Source organism: Gossypium arboreum, chromosome 7, assembly GCF_025698485.1.
Source record: "Gossypium arboreum isolate Shixiya-1 chromosome 7, ASM2569848v2, whole genome shotgun sequence".
Taxonomy (NCBI): domain Eukaryota; kingdom Viridiplantae; phylum Streptophyta; class Magnoliopsida; order Malvales; family Malvaceae; genus Gossypium; species Gossypium arboreum.
This window is the reverse complement of record NC_069076.1, coordinates 60,349,950-60,369,584: the sequence shown is the minus strand read 5'-3', so window position 1 is coordinate 60,369,584 and position 19,635 is coordinate 60,349,950. Positions and strand designations below refer to the sequence as shown.

The 19,635-nt window shown below is 36.5% G+C and overlaps 1 protein-coding gene and 1 non-coding gene across 2 annotated transcripts; both read right to left on the bottom strand.

Moving 5' to 3' along the window:
• Positions 1–351: 351 nt before the first annotated feature.
• LOC128296028 (small nucleolar RNA R71) lies at positions 352–458 on the bottom strand. Its single transcript, XR_008286576.1, has one exon. It is a non-coding gene; the product is annotated as a small nucleolar RNA R71 (small nucleolar RNA).
• An 11,658-nt stretch (positions 459–12,116) lies between these two features.
• LOC108476803 (uncharacterized mitochondrial protein AtMg00810-like) lies at positions 12,117–13,564 on the bottom strand. The gene is made up of 3 exons (XM_017779142.1): positions 13,388–13,564; positions 13,209–13,279; positions 12,117–13,122 (listed from the first exon to the last, which is right to left on the bottom strand). The coding sequence occupies exons 1-3, from the start codon at positions 13,562–13,564 to the stop codon at positions 12,117–12,119; spliced, it is 1,254 nt and encodes a 417-aa protein (XP_017634631.1).
• Positions 13,565–19,635: the final 6,071 nt, after the last annotated feature.

Below are 19,635 nucleotides of genomic sequence, written 5' to 3'. Positions count from 1 at the left end.
ATATGATGTGCCACTTTTCAATGAGTTAAATCTAGGAATTAGAAGGCTAGATATTGAGGCAACCCAATTCGAATTGAAACCAGTGATGTTTCAAATGCTACAAACGGTGGGCCAATTTTGTGGTATGCCCACGGAAGATCCACATCTCACCTTCGATTGTTTATGGAGGTGAGTGACTTATTCAAGATAGCCGGTGTGACTGAAGACACACTGAGGTTGAAGTTGTTTTTGTACTCGTTGTGAGATCGAGCACGAGCATGGCTTAATTCATTGCCACCAAGTTCTATATCTACATGGCAAGAATTAGCAAAGAGATTTTTGGTTAAGTATTTCCCGCCTAGCAAAAATGCTAAGTTGAGGAATAAGATCACAACTTTCCAACAATTGGATAACGAGTCTTTGTATGAGGCTTGGGAGCAATTTAAGGAGTTACTTCGTAAGTGTCCTTATCATGGGATTCCTCATTGTATCTAGTTAGAGGCATTCTATAATGGTATCAATGCACATGCAAGATTGATCGTAGATGCTTCTGCGAATGGTGCAATTTTGTCTAAGTCTTATAATGAGGCTTATAAGATTATTGAGAGGATCGCGAGCAACAACTATGAATAGCCAACAAATCGAATAGCTTCAGGAAGACGTGTAGCCGGAGTTCATGAAGTTAATGCTCTCACTTCATTATCAACTCAAGTATCGTCTATTTCCTCTATGTTAAAGCAGTTTACCGCTAATGGTGCTAATAATTTTGTAGCTCAACCACCAAGTCTGTTTGAAGTAGTTTCCTATGTGCACTGTAGGGAAGGTCATTCTTTTGAGAATTGCCCATTGAATCCCAAGTCAATATACTATGTGGGGAACCAACATCAAAATAGGAGTGGAAAAGGACCCCAGTCCAACTTCTATAATCCTTCATGGCGTAATAACCCCAACTTTTCTTGGAGTAACCAAAGAAATAGACCAAACAACAACTTTATGCAGCATAGACCCAACCAATCTTAGGGGTTTAATCAGCAAGCTCCAAAACCACCTCAAGCTGAATCATCAAATAGTTTGGAGAACTTGTTGAAAACATACATGGCAAAGAATGACGCTTTGATCCAGAGTCAAGCAGCAACATTGAAAAATTTAGAAAACCAAATGGGTCAGTTAGCTATGGAGCTTCGTAATAGACCACAAGGAACCTTGCCAAATGATATTGAGAATCCAAGAAATTTGGGTAAAGAACATATCAAGGCAATGGCATTACGAAGTGGTAAAATTTTGGAACCCCGATTGATTGATGTTGAGGACGAACTTATTGAAAAGGGGGAAAGTCAACCAGCTGTTGAAGCCCTTACACCAAAAGAGTCAGAATCTGCAAAGACTAACAAGGTAAATCCTAACTTAATGAATTCAGATGCTTTAACATCTTCTTTGGATGCAGATTTACCTACTCAGAAGAGTTGTCCTGTTCAACCAAAAGTTCCATCACCTCTATATCCATAAAGATTGTAGCAACGCAAGCAGAAACATGAGGTGCAATTCAAGAAGTTTTTGGATGTTCTAAAGCAATTACACATCAATATTCCATTGGTGGAGGCTTTAGAACAAATGCCTAATTATGTAAAGTTCATGAAGGATGTACTATCCAAGAAGAAACGACTGAGTGAGTATGAGACTGTCGCTCTGACAAAGGAGTGCAGTGCGCTCTTGCAGAACAAGCTGTCACTGAAATTGAAGGATCCAGGAAGCTTTATGATACCCTATAACATTGGTGAATCTTATTGTGGTAAAGCTTTGTGTGACTTAAGAGCAAGTATCAACTTGATGCCTAAGTCTATTTTCAAGATGCTAGGGATAGGAGAAGTAAGACATACAACCGTGATGCTCCAGCTAGTGGATTGATCTTTAGCATACCCCGAAGAAAAGATCGAGGATGTTTTGGTAAGAGCCGATAAATTTATTTTTCCTGCTGATTTCATTATTCTAGATTTCGAAGTAGATAAGGAAGTTTCAATTATCCTTGGGAGACCTTTCCTAGCCACAGGAAGAATGTTAATTGATGTGCAGAAAGATGAACTTACTATGCGAGTTCAAGACCATCAGGTAACTTTTAACATTTTTAAAGTGATGAAATTTCTCGATCCGACAGAAGAGTGCTCAGTTATGGAAGAAATAAAAACCTTGATTTCTATGGAAAGCCATCTTAAAGAAGATCTATTGGAGAACGCCTTAAGGTTTGAACCTTTGGAGGATGAAGAAGATGAAGAAAACATGGTTGTGATGGAAGCCAACCCAAGGAATCCTATTCAATCCATACGGTTTGAACCGTTCGAGTTGGAAGTCAGAGAATTTGTACAACCCAAATTGTCAATCAAAGAACCACCTACACTCCAACTAAAGGTACTTCCTTCCCATTTGAAATACTTTTATTTAGGTAATTGTTCTACTTTGCCTGTGATTATTTTAACCGAACTGACAAAAGATCAAGAGGAGCAATTAATTTATGTTCTAAAGAAATTTAAGAAAGCAATTGGTTGGACTATAGCTGATATTCGAGGTATAAGCCCTTCATTTTGCATACATAAAATTATTCTAGAGGAAGGTGAAAAAGCTCTAATTGATGGGAAAAGAGGCTTAATCCTATTATGAAGGAAGTTGCGAGAAAGGAAGTGGTCAAATGGCTAGATGTAGGAATCATCTATCCTATTTCAGATGGTTCGTGGGTAAGTCTGGTATAGTGTATGCCGAAGAAAGGTGGAATTACGATTGTTGAGAATGAGCATAATGAATTGATCCCAACAAGAATTGTTATTGGTTGGAGAATTTGTGTTGACTACAGAAAGTTGAATAAAGCCACTCGAAAAGACCATTTTTCGTTGCCTTTTATGGATCAGATGTTAAATCGACTGGCAGGTAATGAATTCTATTATTTTTTAGATGGTTATTCGGGATATAACCAAATAGTTGTCGCTCTGGAAGACCAACATAAAACAACCTTTACTTGTCCGTACAGTACGTTTGCTTTTAGGCGAATGCCTTTTGGTTTATGCAATACACCTGCAACATTCCAACGATCCATGATGGCAATATTCACTGATATGGTTGAAAATTTTGTTGAGGTTTTCATGGATGATTTTTCTATTTTGGTAACTCTTATGATATTTGTTTGAGTAATTTAGCTAAGGTACTGAAGAGATGCGAAGAGACTAATCTAGTCCTTAACTGTTAGAAAAGCCATTTTATGGTCAAAGAAGGGATTGTCTTAGGGCATAGAATTTCAGAGAAAGGAATTGAAGTCAACAAAGCAAAGGTGGACGTAATTGAAAGATTACCGGCCTCAATGAATGTAAAAGGAGTCAAAAGTTTCTTAGGCCATGCAGGTTTTTACCGAAGGTTTATCAAAGATTTTTCGAAAATTTCTAAACCACTGTGTTCATTGTTAGAGAAAGATACAGTGCTCCATTTCAACAAAGCATGTTTAGAAGCTTTTGAATAGCTGAAAAAATGGTTAATCTCTGTCCCAATAATCATTACACCCGATTGGAGCACACCTTTTGACTTGATATGCGATGCAAGTGATTATGTTGTTGGAGTTGTGATGGGTCAAAGAAGGAATAAAGTGTTCCACCCCATTTACTATGCAAGTAGAACCTTGACGGGAGCCCAACTCAATTATACGGTAACTGAAAAGGAACTATTTGCTATAGTTTTTTGCTTTTGAAAAATCTCGCTCATATTTTATAGGTACCAAAGTTACAATATTTACTGACAAAGCGGCCATTAAATACTTGCTCACGAAGAAAGATGTAAAATTGAGGCTAATTCATTGGATACTTTTTACCTTAAGAATTTGACCTTGAGATCCAAGACAGAAAAGGTGTTGAAAATCAAGTAGCTGATCATCTGTCGAGGTTAGAGCAAGATGAGGTAACTCGATCACATGTGCGTATCAACGAGAATTTCCCAGATGTGCACTTATTATGGTGAGTCGAATTCATGAAACATCTTGGTTTACTGATTTTGCTTATTATCTTGCATGTGGAATAATTCCTTGAGAATTGACATACCAACAAAGGAAGAAATTCCTTCATGATAGTTGGTATTATTTTTGGGAGGACCCGTTCTTGTTTAAACAGTATGCAGATAATATAATCCAAAAGTGTCTAGCTGAAAGTGAGATTGCTAAGATCTTACATCATTGCCATTCATCTCCAAGTGGGGGACACTTTGGTGGTGCACGTACCGTAGTAAAGATTTTACAAGCAGGTTTCTTTTGGCCTACACTATTGAAAGATGCTTATGCTTATGTGAAGAATTGTGATAGATGCCAAAGAACTGAAAACATATCACGGAGGAATGAGATGCCCTTAATAAACATTTTGGAGATTGAATTATTTGTCGTATGGGGCATTGACCTCTTAGGATCGTTTCCTTCTTCATATGGGAACAAATACATCTTAGTTGCTGTGGATTATGTGTCCAAGTGGGTTAAAGCTGAAGCATACCCTACAAATGATGCTAAGGTAGTCATACGATTCCTACATAATCATGTGTTTGCACGGTTTGGCACACCAAGAGCTATTATTAGTGATAAAGGTTCTCACTTTGTGAACAAATGGCTTAAGTGATTGTTTAAAAAATATGATGTGAAACACAAGATTGCTACTGCTTATCACCCTCAGCCTAATGGGCAAGTTGAAAGAGTGAACCGTAAGATCAAAGTTATCCTTGAAAATGTAGTACGCCCTAACAGAAAAGATTAGTCTCGAAGGCTCGATGATGCATTATGGGCCTATCAAACAACATTTAAGATACCGTTAGGAATGACTCCTTATCTGTTGGTTTTTGGGAAGGCATGTCGTTTGCCATTAGAGTTGGAGAATAGAGCTCACTGGGCTTTGAAGAAATTCAACTTTGATCTTAAGCAAGCCGGTGAGAGAAGGATGTTACAACTGGATGAGTTGGAAGAGTTGAGGTTTTTTTCTCATGAGAATGCCAAAATGTGTAAAGAAAGATAAAAAAGATGACATGATAGTCATATACGACCTCGTGAGTTTAAAGAAGGTTAGAAGGTTTTATTGTTCAATTCAAGGCTGAAGTTATTTCCTAGGAAGCTAAAATCCCGATGGAAAGGACCTTATACCATCTATCGAGTTTGTCCTTATGGAGATGTTGAATTATACGACAATCACGGAGGTACGTTTAAAGTTAATGGTCAACGTCTCAAACATTATTGGGATGGTGAAGTTGAGTGAGTAGAATCCTCGTTCAAATTAACAGACCCTTGATTTTTCACAAACTTTTTTTTGTAAATAAATAAATAATTAGGATTTATTTTCTTAAATTAGTATATTTTCTTAATTCTATCTAAGGAGATTGGAACTTATGTGGGACCGCTATGACACCTCCAACCTTTCCTGGGAATTAATTTAATGTAATTTATTGAGAAGAAATTTTCTAATTAAGATTTAAAATTTCTTTTAATTTCATTTGTTTTGTTTAAATTTTAAATTTTTATGTTAATAAAGGGGGTCAAATTTGGCCCAAGTACTAATCAGTTTCTTTAGTAAGATAAAGTCTAAATTTGAGGCCCAAGACAACAAAAAGAGGAAAAATTCCACCCCTATCGCCGCCGCACACCACCATTGCTGCCGTACGTTGCCTTCACCACCGCAACCACCGCCGCAACCTCTTCACCGTCGTAAGGTTTGCCAAGCAAGTCCTACCCACTTGTCGATTTCTCTTCTTCCCCTATAAGTAGAACTTTACCGAATTTTCGGGAAAATACCATGTCTCGCAAAAGAACTAGATCGTCAAAGACTACTCCTGAAAACCCGATTGTGATCGATGTAGAAGTGAAAGAAAGATTTGATTCAATTTTCAAGCATTAACCTATGATGCTGGAAAAAAAGGTTTTAACTTGAAGAGTAATGATTTGATGGTTGTCCCTGTGCCATTAGAAAGATAATTAATGCTCTCAAGTGGGAATGATTTTGTGATGCTCGTTCACTTCCCGATGATGAACTAGTTCGAGAGTTCTATGCAAGTTTGACCACACAAGATGCCACTGAGGTCATCGTTTGGAAGAAAAATGTACCTCTTACCTCTAAGTCCATCAATGATTTGTTTAACTTATCTGATATTGAAAAAGATGAGTACTACCCTTTGATGAACAACATCAATTGGGATTTTCTTCAACAAGTGCTTGATGTTGTAACAAATCTGGGATCCCAATGGATTATTAGAAAGTATGGGAGCCATTCTTGCCGAAAGGAATACCTAAAACCAATAGCAAAGGTATGGTTTTATTTTGTTCGCTACAGTTTTATGCCTATCTCACACAGTTCCACCATCTCGATGGAACGAATACTCTTATTATATAAAATCTTGACAGAAAATTCCATTAATGTTGGGAAAATTATTCTCAAGGTGATTTATGACTGTATTAAAAAAAAGAAAGGAAGTGCTTATTTCCCATCATTAATCACTTTACTTTTCTTAAGGGCTCGTGTTAAAACACAAGTGAATTTGAAGGGGCAATAGGTCCAAGGGTGTATTACAAGTCATGATCTAGAAAAGTTAATAGAGAAGGTGCATAAGCGGAATCAAGGTGAGCAAGAAGAACCAACTGAGCCAGGTACTGAGGAGTCAACGAATGAAACTGAAACTGAATCAGTTTCAAACACTAAAGAAGAAGAATCTGATAAGGAACCAGTTGAAGACCCTTAACCAAAGGTTGAGCCAGAAGAAGAAACAGTCAAGCTAAATGTTGAACCTGAATATACAACTCCCTTGCCGACTTCTACAAGTACTTCAAGGAAATCAGAATTGTCAATGTTGATGGATATGTGCAAGTTCATGCACAATCAACAACAAACTTACTGGAAATATGCAAAAATTAGAGATGATTCGATTTGAAATACTTTTAATAATATCTCTAACACATTTGTTCTTGAGTTCCCAGATGCTATCTTTAAGACATGGATGGACGATACTGATTATACAAGCGGAGAAGGAGCTAAAGAAGACAAGGGGAATGAGTCAAAAGAAAAAAAGGAGGGATTCTTCTCTTTTTATTTATTTATTTTAGGTCTTTAGAAATTTTTTTCTTTAGTAACTAGGATTTAATTTCTGCAAAATAAATCATAGCAAGCATAAATAAATGCTTCCTTTAGAAAGAAAAAGACTAAGTGATGTGGTAATGGGAATGAACATGTCTAGCATTGGATTATGAGGAAAGACTTGGTATTTAAGCAGTCTTAATGACTTACTTCTCTTTCTTTTTAACACTACCTAGTGTTCAATTTTCATTCATTACTTTGTTCTTGCAATGAGGACATTGCTTCTTTTTAAAGGGGGTAAGGCAAATAATTGCTGCTCAAATTTTCAAGTATGTTTCAATTATTTCTTTCATGAGTATGTTTTAATAAATGAATTTTTAGAGAAATTCTCTGTTAATAAGATAGCTTGTATGCAAGCATGAATGATGCTTGTATGCAAGCATGAATGATGATTTTATCTAAATAATTGTATGTTATCATAAAGAATGAAATGATTGTATGATCTTAGTCTTCGGTAATTTGCCATGAAAACTTTGTTTCTTTTGAGATTAGACATGCATTAAGGTTTATATCTTTAGAATTGACTTAGTAACTTTCTTGAGGTGAAAGCCTAGGAGATATAAAAATCTAAAATGATATAAGCACCATTTTCTTTGGATCGTTTGAGCCTTTTCAAGCCACCTTATGATATTAGACCCTTGAAAATATAATTTTGAGCTTAAAGGCCTATTTATTGCAATGAACCTACATTACAAGCCAGATTACCATCTTTGTAAGTTACCCTAATTTTGTGCACCTATCTTAACTTAAATTGTCTTGGTAATAAACATTTAAAAAAATTTTCATAAAGGTGTATGTGCTCATGGTTATAAAAAAAAGGGCGAAGAAAAGTTTGCTCAGTCTTCAAAAAGGAAAAAAAAATGTATGAGCTTAAGTCCAAAATAAGTTTGGAGGTGTTCCAAAGGTTCACGTAAAGAAAAAAGTTGTATTACGAGAAAACCAAGACAAAGTTAAAGGTTAAGATCTTGAAACCGAAATATCCCATCTCTTAAAATCCCTACCTTTGACCGAGCCCCCTTACAACCTTATAAAAGACCTATTAATTTCATGATTATATCACCTACATTAGTGGAGAGGAAGTCCTATGTTCAACTTATGAAGATTATAAATAAGCCTTATGACTATTTTGCTTGATTGATGAGAAATTATGTTGAATTAAAGAATATTATCTATGGCTGTGACGTATATACATACTATGATTCATGTTGGCATACCTTGAAACTTAGTATAAAATTTTCAAAATGGCTGCATATGAATTACTTGTTAATGAAGAAGATCGATGAGCATGAATTTATTAATACATGATTATGGGGCAATATTGATGCTGCTTACACTTTTAGCAATTTTGCTTTAGCGAGACCTTGTGCTGTGCATGAACATTACTCGAGACGAGCAATGATTTAAGTTTGGGGGTGTGTAAACTGAAAAAAATATAAGATTTTTCCTATATAAATTATCACATTTTACTTAAATTTGTTGTTAAAACCAAGTAATTGTTTAATAAATTAATGAAATATGTGAAAATATGAAAACAAGACATAGAAATTATTAAAATGTGATTTTATGCTTTATTATATAGTTTTCATGCATAAAATGGCTTATTTTATATTAAATTGAGCATATTATATTTTTATGACATAAAGTGGGCCATGCATGATTAAATTAAATAATAAAATATAAAATTATATTTAATAATTCATTTTAAAATATTTCATTAATAATTTGGGTTTTAATTAATTTAATTAAATTGGTAAAATTTAATTATTTGGTCCTCTAACTTATTGATTTATTTTTGGATAGGCCTAAGAACTTTAATTTGATTACAAAACCGTCCAAATGGATGGCCAAGTCAACCCAAAATTCGGCTGAATATAGAGGTTCATAAACCATCTTTTGGTTTAATTACACAAGGTCCTTGAAGAGTTGAAGAAATCAGAGATTTGCCCGAAGATTCTCTGGTAACCGAGTCTTAGTCCTGAGTTGTTGTGGCACTCAAATTGACCAAGGGTCAAGCAAAATTAGCCACATTCCTTCAATTCATGGCCGGCCACCCTTGGAAGGAGTTTTGAAAGATGGACACTCCTATTTTAGCAAACTAGCTCCCATGCCTCACCTATAAATAAGAGCCACTTTCTCACTTTTTCAATAATCCCTCATCCCTTATTCATCCCTCACTCATTCATCATTCTCTTCTCTCTCAATTCTCTTAGCTTTCTTAGCCCTCATCATCTTTGCATAAATATTTTGAGCAAATTAGCCTCTTAAAGAACCCTTGGTCGGCCACCTCGGAGAGCCATCAGCAAAGAACCAAAGCGAAGGAACGAAGGAGCCCTCATCAGTTAGAGTCTTGGGCGACAGCCACTCTGAATTGGGATTAATCTTTCTTACTTTAATTTAATTCAAGAATGTTTTCTATGTGTTCTTTGTTCTTGTTTACAACAATGATAGCTTAGTTTTATTTAAGCTAGGATGATTGCTTTAATTTAATAATAATTATTTGATTCATGCTTATAATATTTGTGCCTCAATCAATCATGTTTTCAATTAAAATCAAGTCTGTATTCCGTTCATACGTGATTGAAATGCACCTGAATTAGCTGAGCGATTCTAACCATACAACGGCTAATGGACGCATAATTGAAATGTGCATGCTCAATTTAGATCCTAACCCAATTAAATTGCAGGTTACATAACATCCCCAACCAGGCTCTGTTATCTGCATGGTTTTTAGATTTGTGTGATTAAGCTGTATCAAACCTAACACGTCCCTGTTACCTCGCACGAATACTAAGAAACCCTTAGTAAATAAGAATCAGTAAAATGTGTATTTACTAAGTAAAGGATTCCGAAATGACCTAACGTGGTTTCCAAACTCATGAAAGATCGAGTTGCCATGGAATTTTTTTCCAAATATTGATAAACATGCTAATAATAATTTGAGTTTAATTAAAGTAATTGTCCTAGCTTATTTATGTTATACTTGTTGCTTATTATGTTAATTCTACTAAAATCTATCTCATTCATATAGTTTGCATACTTAAGATAAATTGCATTAGGGATCATTGCATTTAGTTTCATATACTTAATTTTTCATCACTTCTCAATTATATTATTTTTATTTATCAAATTGTTAACACACTCTAAAAAATTAAGTGACTTAGCCCAAATACAATCCCTGTGGAGACGATAACTCGATATTTACTTATTATTTGATAATGACTATATACACTTGCACAAACCCGAGCGTTACAAACAACATTCCTCAAACTCCCTCAAAACAAGTTGAAGATTACCTAGTATATATATACGAGACTAAAAGTTCAAACACACCATGGCAGCTTGTTTGTTGAGAGTAACACAGAGTAGAGTTACTATGATTATGTCATCAATAAAGGTAGACTTATATCAATATGATTGTACATGCGTGAGCCAATATAAAAACTTAGCGAGTTCTTAATTTGAACCTCGAATTAGAATTAGACGATGCATCAAATGATGCAATTCGTACTTTAGTATAACTCACTTATGCTACAGCTCGTTCAGTCATACAGTTCACAAAGAGATAGCATAATCATACCACACACTACGACCTCGTAGAGTCTTAGTAATGAAATTTAACCCACCATGATAGAACTACGCATAAGGCGGATGGAGAAGAGGGAATGCTCCCGCGAACATATTTATTGCGAAAAGTCTCTGCGTACCTATATGGCAAATAATCTTGCAAATAGTCATATTGAAGATAGTTCAAAGACTTCACAAAGTCTTTAGCATACATATCAATCCCTCACGAGGTCATCATATAACGAATATTAATTCCCGTAAAAGCCATTGAACCTCTGCAAGACCATAATTTAACATATACCAAAATCTCCATACAAACCAACCACCCGCCAATTTAGTTTCACACTATTATTCATATTTTGAGGTTTCGGTTTGAGACATCCCGAACCACCTTGCAAATGTTTGCGTTAAGGTTGTACTTTGTATAATTGGACTATTCCAAACAACAATTATCAAAGCAACATTCATGGTATTAATTTTGTAATTACCCCTACATCTGTCTCCATTCGGAAGTATTGTCATCACAAATAGCTGATATTTGGCACTTATGAGCTAATTCAAACAATATTCAACATGGCAAAGATCATGAAATTCACAAGCGACTCCATTTTTAATTTGTCTAATTTTGGACAACATTAAACAAAACAAATTATTCACTTGTGAAAATGCTGACATTTAATATGTAGAAGTTGTTTCGGATAGCTTCAACAAGACGAAATAATTATGAAATTTTTGTCATGAAATTTCACGTACAACTTATCCAAATCGGACAACATATTCAAGACATAAAAACATGAGATTTGATTATGAAATTCAACTTGTCCAATTCGGGCAGCTTTTAACATGGCAAAAAATTATGAAATTCAACACGCCGATTCATTTTCAGCTTGTTCAAGAATTGAACGCTATATAACATAGCAAAATCAAGCTTTAACAACTTTATTCACCAGGAACCTTTAAAATAAAATAAATAAACAAAACATAATAATTATCAAACACAAATTCTTCAAGAAACTCATTAACAGCAGCCATTTAATTCGCCAAACAAAGATTTTTCAGACATCATTTACTCATTTACATCATTTACACTTTTTCGGACATCATTAACAGCAGCAAGTTAACTCGTTAACAACATCCATTTAATTACTTTCTTCCTCACGGAACAGCCACTGTTGTTGAAGGAAAATCTTAAGTATGCAAATAAATAAACAAGTTCTCAAGGAACTCACCGAATTTTCTTCTTCCAAGGCCAAAGCTAACTCTAATGAGATACAAGAAATCAATCATGATGATGGTAAAAGAAACCAATTGTATATTCTACCCTTAGCTGAATTACCAGCTCTCATATTTATACAGACTTTAGTAACTAACTATTAACAACTTCAGTAACTGTTAACTACTAACTGCTGCTCAACTAACAACTATAACCATCCATAACTATTCCATTCCTTAATATGCCTCTAGCTGCTTGATTACTGCTTTTTGTTCTCGTCTGGTGACAACGTTGAGACTCGAATGAAACTTTGTAAACAAGGATGCAGACAAGGGTTTGGTGAATATGTCCGCTACTTGATCTTGAGTAGGCACATGGCCAACATCCAACTTGCCAACAGTAATCTTTTCTCTAACGAAAAAGAGATCCAACTCGACATGCTTAAACTTTGAATGAAGTACCGGATTTGCCGAGACAGCAACAGCCCCAGAATTATCACACCAAATTGTAGCTTTCTTAGACGGAGCAATATGCAATTTAGACAGAAGGGATACCAACCAGACAACCTCGGTAGCCGTATGAGCCAAACTATGATACTCGGCTTCTGCAGTAGACCTGGATACAACATGTTGCTTCTTAGTTCCCCAGGCCACAGAATTGCCACCAAGAAAAACACAGAAACCTGTGGTGGATCGTCGATCATCAACATCCGTACCCCAGTTTGCATCAGAAAACCCTACTAGATCCAAGCTGATAGTAGTAGTAAAATGAAGGCCATACTTCATAGTACTTTGAAGGTATCGAAGGATCCGTTTGACAGCCTTAAAGTGCTGATCAAGAGGCCTATGCATAAATTGGCATACTTTGTTAATAGCAAAGGTGATATCTGGCCTAGTGATAACAACATATTGGAGAGCTCCCACGATGCTCCTATAGTCAGACTCGTTTTCAATAGCACTACCAACATGCTGTGACAGATTTGTCGAAGTAGTCATTGGCGTAGGAGAACCCTTTGCTTGATCCATACAAGCTTGCTTTAAAAGATCCTGAATATATTTCCGTTGACTGAGAAAAATACCATCAGTAGTATGTTCAACTTCAACACCAAGAAAATAATTGAGAGGCCCAAGATCCTTTAAGGAGAATTGTGTATCTAAACTTGTGACAAAAGCATCGATGCTGCCCTGATGATTACCAGTGACAATGATGTCATCACGTATACAAGGACATACAGCAGCACCCCTTCAGTGTTTTTGATGAACAAAGAGCCATCAAACTTTGCTAACATAAAATGAGAGGCAAGCAAGAAGTCTCGGAGTTTAGAGAACCAGGCACGTGGTGCTTGTTTGAGACCATACAATGCCTTCTTTAGCCTACAAACCAAGTTCTGACCACTATGCTGCTATTCAAAACCAGGAGGTTGAACCATATAAATTTCTTTAGATAGGTCGCCATTAAGGAACGCATTATTGATATCCACTTGAAGCAACGGCCAACCAAATTTTACTGCCAAGGCAAGAACAACACGAATTGTAGTTGGTTTTACAACAGGGCTGAAGGTTTCATGGAAATCAATTCCAGCTTCTTGAAGATAGCCTTTGACGACCAATCGACCTTTATATCGAGCAATAGTTCCATCTGAATGTCGTTTAAGCCTGAAGACCCATTGCAGCCCACAGTTCATCGATTAGCAGGTAGAGGGACTAAATCCCAAGTATCATTCCTCAGTAAAGCAGCATATTCTTCTTGAGCAGCGCGAGTCCATTCTTTACTAGAAAAAGCCTCATCAATCGTGGTAGGTTCAGCAATAGCCAGCTCAATGGAGAAAACTCGGGGCTTAAAAACACCACTTTTGGACCTGGTTTGCATGGGATGAGAGTTAACAGGAGGGGCAGATACCTCTTTAACAGTCTGAAGACTATTAGGGACTGAATGGAAGTTAGAGGAGTGAACAGGCTGAGATGAAGCACCAACAGGAGAACCACTGTTACTAGCGGATAACAAACCATCAGCTGATCTGCGTACAGAACCAGGAGAGTCACAAGAGACGGACCGAGAAACATTAAGACCAGACTGTTGCAAGGAAGAAGAGAGCACTGGAACTTGAGAACGGTGATGTAAAAACTCAGGTCGAACATCAGGAGATGCAGTATTACCAAATAAATCAGGGGAACCAGCAAAAGGGAAGCATGTTTCATCAAACACCACATGTCTAGACAGGAACATCCTTCCAGTATCATCTAGGCACTTGTATCCCTTGTGCACAGGACTATAGCCAAGAAAAACACAAGGCTTTGAATGAAAATGTAACTTATGACTATTGAAAGGTCTAAGATACGGATAGCACCTGCAACCAAAAACACGGAGGTGCATGTAATCAGGCAGAGACTTGTGTAATAGTTCATAGGGAGACTTTCCATCGAGAACAGACGTTGGAAGCCTGTTGATGAGATGAACAGCACTAATGAAAGCATGCGCCCACAGATGCATGGGAACCTTAGCTTGGGCGAGCAATGTCATGCCGATATCAACTATATGCCTGTGTTTGCGCTCGACCAAACCATTTTGTTCAGAGGTATGGGGACATGATAGACGATGGTGAATTCCCAGCTGAGAAAGAACACGTGGAAAAGACTGAAACTCACCTCCCCAGTCAGTTTGAAGAACTTTCACCTGACAACCAAACTGAACCTCAATGAATTTATAAAGATGCAGAAACTTTGCAAGAGCCTCAGATTTATTTTTAACGAGATACAATAAAGTATATCGAGAATAAGCTTCGACGAACGAAATGTAATAGGAATGTCCCTCAGAGGTGACAGAGGCTGGCCCCCAAACATCAGCAATAATAAGCTCAAAAAGAGCTGAGTACACAGTAGAAGAAGGAGAGAAAGGAAGTTTATGGAATTTTCCAAGCTGACACGCTGAACAAATGGAACTCAGCTTAGTATTGTTTGCAGCTATATTACATTTTCGAAGAACAGACATGACAACTTTATTACAAGGATGCCCAAGCCTTCTGTGCCAGAGATCAAAGACAGCAATACTAGAAGTAGGTGTCCTCAAATGAGTAGCATGACTAGTGGCTGGAGAAGACAAGGTAGTAGTAGGAACAGTGGCTGGAGAAGACAAGACAGTGTGACCCTTGGAGAGGCTGATAGATCAAATTTGTACAAACCATTATGAATGTGGCCCACCAGCAAAATGCTCCCTGTCTTTATATCCTTCACAAAGCAATGCTATGAAATTCAAAAAAGACTTGGTTATCCTTGGCAAACTGAGTAACAAACAATAAATTTTTACAAATTCTAGGAACATGTAGGACATTTTTCAAGTGAAAAACACGACGAGTAGCAGTAAAACGACCTGAGCCAACATGAGCTACAGGCACAGACAGTCCATTCCCCATGTAAAGCTTGTGATTACCTGTGTATGGTGCTGCATCCTTCAAATTATCCAAATCATTAGTGACATGATTGGATGCTCCCGAATCAGGATACCAAGTGTTTGTATTCAGAGAACTCGAACAACAACGGTCTGGTTTAGAGCCATCACTGGGAACTAAGTCCACCTTATGAGAGCAACATGCACAAGACAAATTGGAAGAATCCTAAAACTAATGACAGTGAGCCTGCATAGACTGATCAGAAACTCCATCAAAATTTTCATCAAATCGATAATAACACTTATGAACAGTATGACCGATTCGGCCACACAACTGACATTGAGGCTTAGAATGACCAAACTTCCTCCCTCGACCACGACCTAGAGAAAATCGGCCATTACCCCTGTAGGACGATCGTGATCTTCCATCAAACTGACTATTGCCATTTTCAGAGCTTTTAAGTTTCTAAGCAACGTTTGCTGAAAAGAAACACTAGAAACCAAATCCTGTTGTCGAGTTTCACAATCAATAAGCATCTCGGCAAAAAGATCAAGAAGAACACACATGGCAGAAGCTACAACTCGAATTGATTCAAACTCTACTGGTAATCCAGTAAGAATAACACTAATTTGTTCTTGCTCAAAAATACCACTCCCTGTAGCCATCAGAGTGTCACAAAGACTCTTAATCTTGGCCAGGTATTCTTTCACAGTTAACTGACCTTTTTTCTGAGAATACAAAGAATGTCTCAAGGTAGAGACTGTCAAAGTAGATTTTGAAGCAAAACGATGCACTACAGTATTCCAGACATCAAAACTCGATTGAGCATTAGTGAGATGAACCAAGATCTCATCACAAATAGTAGACAATAACCAAGAAGCCAGGAGTTTGTCTTGTTGCTTATGAAACAAGAATTCAGGATTAGGAACAAGATTGCTATCCTTATCAACAACCGACTGTGAAGGAGTATTGAGTGTCCCAAGTACAAAATCTTGTAATCCATAACCTTCAAGAATCAACAGAACCTGTTGTTTCCACAAAAGAAAATTATTCTCACCAAGTTTCACGGTGTCATGCTTGGGAAACTGTTGTATCTTCCGCAAAGAAGCATCACCAGGATCGGGAGAAGAACCATCGACTGGAGTAGTTATGTTATCAGAAACACCTTCAGTGGCCATGAGCAAGACGCAAAGAAAGAAGAAAAAAATGATTATGGCTCTGATACCATAATGAGATACAAGAAATCAATCATGATGATGGTAAAAGAAACCAATTGTATATTCTACCCTTAGCTGAATTACCAGCTCTCATATTTACACAGACTTTAGTAACTAACTATTAACAACTTCAGTAACTGTTAACTACTAACTGCTGCTCAACTAACAACTATAACCATCCATAACTATTCCATTCCTTAATAAACTCCCAACCTTTGCCTTCCCCTTCTTGCCCATGTCCTCCTCACTTCCTTTAGCTAAACAAAAAATCAACCTTGTGTTAGGATGAGTAACATTACCATAACATCAAGGTATTTGGTTGACACATGAGAAAGATGTCATTAACAAGCCATGCATTAACGCTTCTAACAGCTTTTTCCTCCCCTCTACCTCTCAGTCCAACTTAAAATCTTCCATCTCCTCCATAACTTATAATAAAAAGAAAATCAACCCAGGAGAAAGGGAGACCTAGAAAGGTTACCGTAAGGTTTAAAAAGAAGTCAACTTTTAAGAATGAAATTCTATCACTACCTTCCTCATGCAACCGGCCACCTCCGCCATTCTTCCATTCGAAAAGAGCCCCAAAGAAAGTGAAGAATGAAAGATGAAGTTTTTATCTTCTTCTTTTTTCCCTTTACCGTCCTTCCCCCTCAAGGAATTAAAGAAAAGCAAATAAAATAAAATAAAAAATTTAATCAATGGCCGGCCAACCAATCTCCCTACATACACACACCTAAGTCCATTAACCCCAACTATTGATTTAAAAGGTCATCATTAAGTCTTTCTCATCCCACTATTTACGAGGCGCTTAACCAGCCTTAGTTGGTCGGTTCTATAAGCCTTCCATATCAAGACCAAAATTCCCATTATTCTGAAGTTTGTGATACGAAATAAAATGAATATGCTTTTGGTCTGATTCAAAATTCAAATTAAATTAAATTACCATATAAGAACATGCTCAACAAAGAACCTCTCAAACCCTCTTGGTTATAAATTTTTTTTGTCATCACATAAATTCCTAGCTACATGTATTGAAGTGCTGATTAAGAGAATCTCACATCTTTTAAATCTGGGATCTCATAAATATAACAAGAGTCTTTGCCCTTTGCCAATTGGTTCTAGGTTAGATGCCTATCCTAAAAATTTAAAACATATAGAAAAATAGTTGAAACCGAGAGTTACTGATTGTATGGTCCTCTAGAAATAGAAAATTAGGAGACAAATGGTCGAGGGGTAAGGTTAGACTTGTGATGAATCAGGTAGCAGCAGATATATCATGATTCATGCAACAAGAACACATATTGTATGGTCCAAGATAAATGAATCTATCAGAAAGAGGCTCAAAATGTGCTTTACTTGACCTACTCCCTCCTATGCGTTAGCGGTAGAGAAACTACATGCATATTATTCTTAGGAAGATATCAAAAAAAAAAAACAAATATAGCCTACAAAAAAATAGTAGACATACATAAAGATAGCCCAAAATAGGTAGTTTCAAATGTTACCTGATCCCAACTAAAGGGAAAATCCTCACAGCTAAGAAAATGACAGAAACAAAGAAAATGAAACAAGGGAGAACCAGAGAAAAAGAAGAAGGGAAATTTGATATCTTACCGCTAATTACAACACAGTAACTATGTTATTAAAACAACAAAAAAAGTGCAATCCTTCCCCCCCTAAAAAATTGAAATGATACCCCGGAATAAATAAGACATGCAAACGAGGAAAAGATTTACATCGGCACAAGTGTAGTGCATACCTAACTCATTCTGCTGTCGCCCTTGCTGCTTCCATAAACACAACAATGTTAGCCATATATTCTAACATGTATTAACTTATCATGCACACTATTAAAACAACAATAAAAATATGTCATTAAGTTACCTCCACTTTTTCAAGATGAAGCCTAGTAATAATATTTTCCATTTTGAATTTGGATTTGGAAAGAAAGGGTGAAATTTTCAATGGTCTTTTTATGTCAGTGGGCATAATATTTTCTAAATTTACTTTTTTATGGAGACCAGTCTGCCACTTAGGTTTCTTAATACTCGAAGCACATCTACTAGATAGCTGCCCATATTTGGGGCATAACCATGGGTTGCTTTGGGAGATAACAATTTGCTGCTCCTACTCCATGGGGTCATCATGCTCGAACTTGCTCTAGGAACTAACAATCAGCTGATCCTGCTCCATGGGATCATCATGTCTGAATGGATCATCATGATCCATCTGCTGTTGCTGATGCCCCGTCAGGTCATCATGCCCCAACTGATGATCCTACTGCTCTAAGCTCTCTACACAAATTTAAATAACTTAAATTTAATAAGTAATATTAGATAATGAATTTGGTTTGGAAAATATCTAACGAACATTACCAAGAGAGAGCAAGTTGTAATGAAAGTCCCCATGTCTCTCATTGTTAGCATCTTCTGCCCCTATCAATAAAAAAATACCAATATGACATTCCAAAAAAATTAGAATACAAAGGAAGAAACAAGCAAGAAAAAACAAGGGGGCTGTAGGGGATTACCTGTAGTATAAAACACTGCCAACGATCATTCCAGACTGAAATGAAAATTTCATGTACCAAGGTCCAATCTTTCTTATGTCCTCCCTTATATTTGTTTTTATCATATTTATCTTAGATGTCGTGAATAGAATATATATGAACCTTGGATTTAATAAGATTAGATGCATGTAGCTGCTTTTGCTTCGAGACAGTAGGATCATGGAGAATTACCTTTTCCTGAGATATAAGAGATGTCAAAGCACGTTCCAAAGCAACTTGACCATCATATGGGGAAGGCAAGAAATTTCCCAGTAGCCTAGCATATGGGGTCCATTCAACCTATTTGAAACATTGAAATATGAAAGACTAAAAAATAAGAAAGTTATTTGAAAGAGTTAAAATTAAATCACTAGAAAGAAGAAAATGGCTTCACTTACTCTAGTTAGCTTTAACTTTTTGAAATACTTAGCAATTTCAAAAACTTTTCTGCGATTTTTTTTCTTGGATGACATAATCAGCTTTTTATGCCATCCAACCAGCAAAGAGAAGAAGTTTGGACGATTTTGCAAATCTTCAGTTATGAAAATTATAGATATTTTTTTAATGGCAGGATGGAGCAATCGAGATGCAACCCACAGTATATG

Coding starts and splice junctions, on each gene's coding strand:
- LOC108476803 (XM_017779142.1), bottom strand. CDS start 13,564: ATGAACTGTGGGCTGCAATGGGTCTTCAGGCTTAAACGACATTCAGAT. Junction 13,280..13,387: donor GTGTTGTTCTTGCCTTGGCA/GTAAAATTTGGT, acceptor TTTGAATAGCAG/CATAGTGGTCAGAACTTGGT. Junction 13,123..13,208: donor AAACAAGCACCACGTGCCTG/GTTCTCTAAACT, acceptor AAAACACTGAAG/GGGTGCTGCTGTATGTCCTT.